The sequence below is a fragment of the Embiotoca jacksoni genome, unplaced genomic scaffold (assembly GCF_022577435.1).
Source record: "Embiotoca jacksoni isolate LCO1_2020_lvr unplaced genomic scaffold, fEmbJac1.0.p SCAF_58, whole genome shotgun sequence".
Classification (NCBI taxonomy): Eukaryota; Metazoa; Chordata; class Actinopteri; family Embiotocidae; genus Embiotoca; species Embiotoca jacksoni.
In genome coordinates this window covers 1,175,676-1,185,076 of record NW_027185412.1, presented here as the reverse complement: position 1 = coordinate 1,185,076, position 9,401 = coordinate 1,175,676, and the positions used below count along the sequence as shown (strand labels likewise).

Here is a 9,401-nt window from a genome sequence, read left to right as displayed (position 1 = left end):
GTTGGTGTTCTGGGGGTCGGATCAGAAACTGAGGTGAGAATCTGGTGTGGATCAATAGAGGTCTGAATTCAGGAACCGAACCTTGACCCACCAAACCTTCACCGACCGAACCTTCACCGGCCGAACCTTTACCAACCGAACCTTCACTAACCAAACCTTCAATAACGATAAGAAACCGAACCTTCACCAACTGAACCTTTACCAACCGAACCTTCACCAACCGAACTTTCACCAACCAAACCTTCAATAACGATAAGAAACCGAACCTTCACCAACCGAACCTTCACTAACCAAACCTTCAATAACGATAAGAAACCGAACCTTCACCAAACGAACCTTTACCAACCGAACCTTCACCAACCGAACCTTCACCAACCGAGCCTTCACCAACCGAACCTTCACCAAACGAACCTTTACCAACCGAACCTTCACCAACCGAACCTTCACCAACCGAGCCTTCACCAACCGAACCTTCACCAACCGAGCCTTCACCAACCGAACCATCACCAACTGAACCTTCACCAACCGAACCATCACCAACCGAACCTTCACCAACCGAACCATCACCAACCGAGCCTTCACCAACCGAACCTTCACCAACTGAGCCTTCACCAACCGAACCATCACCAACCGAACCTTCACCAACCGAACCATCACCAACCGAACCTTTACCAACCGAACCTTCACCAACCGAGCCTTCACCAATCGAACCTTCACCAACCGAGCCTTCACCAACCGAACCTTCACCAACCGAACCATCACCAACCGAACCTTCACCAACCGAGCCTTCACCAACCGAACCTTCACCAACCAAACCATCACCGGCCAAACCTTCACCAACCGAACCATCACCAACCGAACCTTCACCAACCGAGCCTTCACCAACCGAACCTTCACCAACCGAACCATCACCGGCCAAACCTTCACCAACTGAACCTTCACCAAACGAAGCTTCACTAACAATAGGAAACCAAACCTTCACCGGCGGAACCTTCACCAACCGAGCCTTCACCAACCGAACCTTCACCGGCCGAACCTTCACCAACCAAAGCTTCACTAACGATAAGAAACCGAACCTTCACCAACTGAACCTACACCAACCGAACCTTCACCAACCGAACCTTCACCAACCGAGCCTTCACCAACTGAACCTTCACCAACCGAGCCTTCACCAACCGAACCTTCTCCGGCTGAACCTTCACCAACTGAACCTTCACCAACCAAAGCTTCACTAACAATAAGAAACCGAACCTTCACCAACTGAACCTACACCAACTGAACCTTCACCAACCGAACCTTCACCTACCGAACCTTCACCGACCAAACCTTCACTAACCGAACCTTCACCAACCGAACCTTTCACCGACCGAACCTTCACCGGCCAAACCTTCACCGGCCGAACTTTCACCGACCGAACCTTCACCGGCCGAACCTTCAACGCCGAACCTTCACCGGCCGAACCTTCACCGACCGAACCTTCACCGGCCGAACCTTCAACGCTGAACCTTCACCGGCCGAAACTTCACCGATCGAAACTTCACCGACCGAACCTTCACCGGCCGAACATTCAATGCCGAACCTGTACCAACCGAACCATTACCAATAATAAGAAACCAAACCTTTTCTAACCAGAACTCGTGGTGGTGCTGAGGGTTTGTTAAGATGTGTTAAGTGTTGTTAGGGTTAGATATGTCGTTGTGCTGTGAAGTGGGCGTGTCGATTCATCAGAAGTACCAAAACCAGCAGTTCCACAAATGTCCACTAGCGGCTCCATCAGAACCCCACGTTAAAAACTTTCCAGCAGAAATAAACATGTTTACAGCACAAATAAATATGTTTACGGAACAAATAAACACATTTACAGCACAAATAAACATGTTTACAGCACAAATAAACACGTTTACATCACAAAATAAACACGTTTACAGCACAAATAAACATGTTTACAGCACAAAATAAACGTTTACAGGACATAAACATGTTTACAGCACAAATAAACATGTTTACAGCACAAAATAAACATGTTTACAGCACAAATAAACATGTTTACAGCACAATATAAACATGATTACAGCACAAATAAACATGTTTACAGCACAAATAAACACGTTTACAGCACAAAATAAACATTTACGGGGCAGATAAACATGTTTACAGCACAAATAAACACGTTTACAGCACAAATAAACATGTCTGCAGCACAAGTAAACATGTAAACAACACAAAATAAACACGTTTACAGCACAAATAAACACAAAAAACAGTTTTCGTCTCTGTAGTTACCGATGACTGTACGAATTTTTATAGAACTCACCATTTATATTGGATTAAGCTTTATAGTTCCACAGAATTAAGGGGCGGGGCTGCTTTGAGTGACAGGCGGGTGGCATCAAACAGCAGTGCGAAGAAGACGTCTGGCACCTGCACCGGATTCCGGTTTTCCGTTATTATTAACTTTATTTAAACCCTCATTAAAACCTGCAGCTGCCGTAACAGGATCAAGAACAGCCGAACAGTAAGAACCTCGACCAAACACCACCGTGTTCTACAAAGTGAAAGGGAGCCGCCACCCATAAATGGACGCCACGCCCTCTTCTGTCTACAAGCAGGTGGAAGTCACTGCGGAGAATGAAATTGGAGATGCAGCAGGTTTTACCTGTTCCTGGTCCAGTTCCTGGTTCAGTTCCTGGTCCAGTTCCTGGTTCAGTTCAAGTTCCTGGTCCAGAGTAGCCTCAGTCCTGGTCCTGGTCCGGTCAGTCAGTAGAAGAGCAGCGTCTGTTGTGAGATTATCGTCGGCTGCTGCCGTGTGTTGTTGTTGTTGTGTACGTGGGACGCAATCTGAGCAGCTCTAATCTGTGTCGGACGGCTTAGTCACCGACCCGAAGAACATCCGGCGCCAGGATCCCGCCCAGCCGGCTGCTGTGATTCAGCACATCACTGTAAGCAGAACCACACCGACCCACAGGCCGACCTACCGCTCACCTGATGACCTTGACCTCCAGATCTTACATCACCAAATAACCGAACGAGAACAGACCGGAACCAGAACCTGACAGAAGTCCAGAGCAATGACGTCGACTGAAAAAACGTGAACAAAGCTGCGGTTTGTGTTTTTCTGTCTTTAACAGCGGAAAATTATTCATTTGTTTGTTTGTTTAGATGTTGTTTTGTTTAATTTGCATTTCTGGTTTGAATTAATTTTTATTTAATCAGGACTGTCGGTAACTTCCTGTGTCTCCAGCGAGCCATCAACACTTTGGAGGTAGAGTTGAGACTGTAGAAGAATATGCAACTGCTCACGTTAGCATTCGTCCTGTTTTAGCATTAGCATCAGCTAGCTCCAAGGTTAGCATACATCATTCAAACTACGAACATTATGAACACTAGCCGTTTGGAGGTCGTCATGGGTTACACTCTCATAGTTTAGTTTGACGGACCAAAAAACGGCAGCATGTGTTGTACTGACCGTCATCATCAACCAACCATCATCAATGACCAACCGTCGTTAGCAACCGATCAACCGACCGTCCGTCGTCATCAACCGACCGAACGTTGTCATCAACCGACCATCATTATCGACCGGCCGTTATTTTCTCGATTAATCATTTGGTCACTAACACGTCTTCGTTTGTCGGACCAGCAGTCCAAACTCTGAATATTCCATAACCAGCAACATCGTCCTCATCGAGGCAAATATTTCAGTTTTGTTGAAGATTACAAAAAACTATTATTGCTGATTAATTTCCAGAAGAATCGATCGATCGTTAAAAAGATTTGAATCCAGTTTCTTTGTGACTGTATTTCTTAGCAGGTCGGTGGGGACGACTTTTTTAGGAGATTTAAAGTCAATTAAAATATTAAAACTGTATGTAAACATCAATTAAACCGATATATGTCTCCGACTTTAGTCGTACGAATTCATCCTGATGGAAGAGACGTCGTGTCAAACTGATTATCAACGTTTTCCTTTTAAGAAGATTCCAGTTTAACATTAAAATATTAGAAGGACAAACTGTCTCCAGTCTGTCTCCTGGTATGTGTCCAACATGGTGGTTTTCCACTCTGACTACATCTACTAACCCTGCATGTGTCCAATATGTCTCCAATGTCCCTTATGGTTGTGTCTCTACTTCTTTCTATGACCTCCCACTACGTGTCCACTATGTCCACTATGTGTCCACTACGTGTTCACTATGTGCACTACGGGTCCACTATGTCCACAATGTGTCCACTATGTCTACAATGTGTCCAATATGTCCATTATGTCCACTACGTGTCCACTATGTCCACTACGTGTCCAATATATTCACTATGTCCATTATATCCACTATGTGTCCACTATGTTCACTACATGTCCACTATGTCCACAATATGTCCATTATGTCCACTACATGTCCACTATGTCCATTATGTCCACGATGTTCACTACGTGTCCATTATGTCCACTACATGTCCACTATGTCCATTACGTGTCCAATATATTCACTATGTCCATTATGTCCACTACATGTCCACTATGTCCATTATGTCCACGATGTTCACTACGTGTCCATTATGTCCACTATGTCCACTACGTATCCACTATGTCCACTGTGTTCACTATGTGTCCACTATGTCCATTATGTCCACTATGTCCACAATGTGTCCACCATGTCCATTATGTCCACTACGTGTCCACTATGTCCACCACGTGTCCAATATATTCACTATGTCCATTATGTCCACTACATGTCCACTATGTCCATTATGTCCACTATGTTCACTACGTGTCCATTATGTCCACTATGTCCACTACGTATCCACAATGTCCACTGTGTTCACTACGTGTCCACTATGTCCATTATGTCCACTACATCCACAATGTGTCCACTATGTCCATTATGTCCACTATGTCCATTATGTCCACTACGTGTCCACTATGTCCACTACGTGTCCAATATATTCACTATGTCCACTACATGTCCACTACGTGTCCAATATATTCACTATGTCCACTACATGTCCACTATGTCCATTATGTCCACTATGTTCACTACGTGTCCATTATGTCCACTGCGTGTCCACTATGTCCTCTACGTGTCCTCTGTACTCACCATGATGATGGAGTTGGTGACGGTGGGGTTGTGGACGGACCAGGCAGCCATAAGACAGGCCATCCCCGAGAAACAGCAACACTGTTACCATCTGCCTCACACTTCTGATCACCATCTGACCTGCACTCAGCAGCCCAGACAGATGGCCCCGCCCAGCTTTATGTTGGCCCCGCCCCATTCTTCCTGCCGACCCCGCCCCTCTCTCTGTGCAGGAGGAGAGGAAAATACAAACACATGTCGACCCTCAGGCTGTGATTGGTGGAAATTCAATTTCATCTTTTGTCATTTCAAAAGTAAAATCAATCAGAATAATTATTATTTTAAATGTCTTTAATCACACTTTCCAGCAGCAGGTAGAAGAGAAACTGTTTAAAATTAACTCAGTACAGTAAACTTTATTAAACACCCTTAATGCTTTTTTACATTAATATCAAAGTTAAGACTTTTTTACTTTTAAATCCAGGTTCTCTACATTTAAAACAAATATATTCACGGTGTTGCTCAGGTTACGGTTGTGTTTTATGTTGATATCCACAATTATTTTACCCAGAATGTGTCTGGTGAAAAAAATAATATTTTTGTGAGATGTTCAGAAACAGCTGCAGTGTGTGTGTGTGTGTGTGTGTGTGTGTGTGTGTGTGTGTGTGTGCGTGTGCGTTTGTGTGAGTGTGTGTGAGTGGCTGTGTGTGTGCGAGAGTGTGTGAGTGTGTGTGTGCATGTGCGTTTGTGTGAGTGTGTGAGTGGCTGTGTGAGTGCGAGAGTGTGTGTGTGTGTGCGAGTGTGTTTGTGTGTGTGCGTGGGTGTGTATGACAACAATAATAATTGTCGAATTGTCGAATTTTCGTGTTGTCGAATTGTCGAATTGTCGAATTTTCGTATTGTCGAATTTTCAAATTGTCGAATTATCGTATTGTCGAATTGTCGAATTGTCGAATTTTCAAATTGTCGAATTTTCAAATTGTCGAATTATCGTATTGTCGAATTGTCGTTTTGTCGAATTGTCAAATTGTCGTTTTGTCGAATTGTCGTATTGTCGTATTGTCGAATTGTCGTTTTGTCGAATTGTCGAATTGTCGTTTTGTCGAATTGTCGAATTGTCATTTTGTCGTATTGTCAAATTGTCGTTTTGTTGAATTGTCGTGTTGTCGAATTGTCGAATTGTCGAATTGTCGTTTTGTCGTATTGTCGAATTGTCGAATTGTCGTTTTGTTGAATTGTCGTATTGTTGAATTGTCGAATTGTTGAATTGTCGTATTGTCGAATTGTCGAATTGCCGTATTGTCGAATTGTCAAATTGTCGTTTTGTTGAATTGTCGTATTGTTGAATTGTCGTATTGTCGAATTGTCGAATTGTCGAATTGTCGTATTGTCGAATTGTCGAATTGTTGTATTGTCGAATTGTCAAATTGCCGTATTGTCGAATTGTCGAATTGTCGTATTGTCGAATTGTCGAATTGTTGTATTGTCGAATTGTCAAATTGCCGTATTGTCGAATTGTCGAATTGTCGTTTTGTTGAATTGTCGTATTGTTGAATTGTCGAATTGTTGAATTGTCGTATTGTCGAATTGTCAAATTGTCGTTTTGTTGAATTGTCGTATTGTTGAATTGTCGAATTGTTGAATTGTCGTTTTGTCGAATTGTCGAATTGTCAAATTGTCGTTTTGTTGAATTGTCGTATTGTTGAATTGTCGTATTGTCGAATTGTCGAATTGTCGTATTGTCGAATTGTCGAATTGTCGTTTTGTCGAATTGTCGAATTGTCGAATTGTCGAATTGTCGAATTGTCGTATTGTCGAATTGTCGAATTGTCGTTTTGTCGAATTGTCGAATTGTCAAATTGTCGTTTTGTTGAATTGTCGTATTGTTGAATTGTCGTATTGTCGAATTGTCGAATTGTCGAATTGTCGTATTGTCGAATTGTCGAATTGTCGTTTTGTCGAATTGTCGAATTGTCGAATTGTCGTTTTGTCGAATTGTCGAATTGTTGTATTGTCGAATTGTCAAATTGCCGTATTGTCGAATTGTCGAATTGTCGTTTTGTCGAATTGTCGTTTTGTCGAATTGTCGAATTGCCGTATTGTCGAATTGTCGTATTGTTGGGTTTCTCTAAGATGCTGTAAAGTTGCTGTGCGGACTTTAATGTGAATGTTTTTAAATGTCCTTTTCTTTTGCCAGATGTTTTGATGCTTTTTGTTTTACGTGAAACACTGAATTACGTCGTTGTTGAAATGTTCTCAAGACATAAACTTCCCTTACCTATAAAATAAAATTGAATTCAATTGAGTTGAATTTATATTACATTGAATAAAAAGCAGACTGATGTCAAATCATGTAAAACAATTAGACTGATCTGGAATCAAAGGTCGGACTGATGAGATCAAAAGACAGACTCATTAAATCAATTCATCTGGACTCAAATAAAAGAGCAGATTTATCTTGAATATAGAAAAAGTCAGACTGTTCATGAATCAAATAAAAAGTCAAACTTATTTTCAATAAACTAAGTGAGAAATCTGTATTTTTAAAAATTGTATTTACAACGTAGTTTTTAGTAAAAAGTATTTAGGTGTAAAATGTAAATGACAACAGAAGACAATGATTATTCATATTAAACACATATTTAATTGAAAATAGACCAAAGACAACATTCGATTGTTTTATGAAAAAACAAAAAAAGAAGCTCATTTTGAATTTTATGGGAAAAACAGGTTGTAAAACAGTTTGTGACTGTAAACATGTCTGATATAAAAGTTCTACATTTCAGAACATAATCAGACTTTTTTATTTGAATCACTTTGTTTTACTAGTTCTGATGATCGAGTTTCAAAACACGTAATTATTATTTTCCTTTCAGGATCTACTCTGCAGATTCTCCTTGAACACATTTACCACGGAAGTCGATCTGAGGATCGTAGAAAAGATCAGAACAGCATGAAGTCATTGAGATGTGACGGATGTTCGTATGATGACGATGAAAGTTTGTAACATTCGGAGATCTGCAGGATTAAAAACATTTAAATAACATCCGACAGAAACCGTCGAGATAATTGTTTTCATCAGGTATGAATGGTTTCCATGGAAATGATGTGTTTACAGACAAACAGTTTTGCGTTCAATAAATAGAAAATGTTATTTTCTTTAAAAGCGTTGAGGTGAAAACGCTTCGGTTCATCGTGTGATCGACCCGCCGGCGAACAGCAGACTCCTGCAGACGACGCGGATCTTGGACACGTTGAGTCCGTAGAGCAGCGGGTTGACGAGCGGCTGACAGGTGAGCCAGTACAACGACAGCAAGACGCGCAGCACGTCGGGCACGTCGCTCATGTCGAAGCGGCTCTGAAGGATCTCGAAGAAACCTCCGCAGGAGAAGTTGATGAGCGAGGCCAGGTGAGGCGAGCAGGTGCTCACGGCTTTCTGCCTCGTCTGTCTGGAGCCGGAGAAACAAACCTGCAGGATCTTCACGTAGGTGTAAAGAATCAGAACCAGAGGGACGAACACGCTGAGCGAGACCACGACGAGTCCGTACACGTTGCTGGCGGCGGTGTCGGAGCACGCCAGCTTGGTGACGCTGTAGTTGTCGCAGTAAACCTTTGGGATGACGTTCCCGCAGAGCTGCAGTGACTTACTGAGCGCCGTCATGACGATGCAGAGCAGCACGGGGCCGAGCCACGCCGCCGCCACCAGCACGCCCACGTGACCCGACGTCATCCGTGCGCCGTACCGCAGCGGACAGCAGATGGCGACGTAGCGGTCGTACGCCATGACGGCCAGTGTCAAATATTCAACGCCTCCGTAACCGTACAACACGAAGTTCTGCAGGAAGCAGAACGCAGCAGGAACGGTGTGAACGTCCGACAGGATCTGAAGCAGCAGGAAGGGAAACAAGCCTGAACTACCATACAGCTCGTTCACTAACAGGCTGCACAGGAACAGGTACATCGGTTCATGTAAGCTGCGGTTCACACAGATCACCACCAGGAGGAACACGTTGGAGACCACGATCACAACGTACAGACACGCAACGACCAGGAAACAAAGGTATCTGAACACGCCGAGGTCGAAGTAGGCCGACAGAGTGAAATACGAGAGCTGCGTGGAGTTCATCGTGATGCGACGGCCGTCACCACGGCAACTAGCTCGCACACGTCACGTTGGGTTTCCGGCCGTGAGCTCGAGGTTGGTTTGGATGAAGTGGAAGAAAAAAACATCCAGCGGAGACGCTCATCGTTCTGTTTCCCCGTCGCTCTTCTGAGCTCAAACACTCCGCAGCTTCTTTTAACCTTCAGTCAGCTGACGCCTTCAGAGCA

General features: G+C 43.5%; 1 protein-coding gene across 1 annotated transcript; it reads right to left on the bottom strand.

The window, feature by feature from the left end:
* Positions 1-8,254: 8,254 nt before the first annotated feature.
* Positions 8,255-9,401, bottom strand: LOC138212664 (olfactory receptor 4B13-like). The gene has a single exon (XM_069173139.1). It carries the CDS (start codon positions 9,196-9,198, stop codon positions 8,263-8,265), a length of 936 nt encoding a protein of 311 aa, XP_069029240.1. The 5' UTR covers positions 9,199-9,401; the 3' UTR covers positions 8,255-8,262.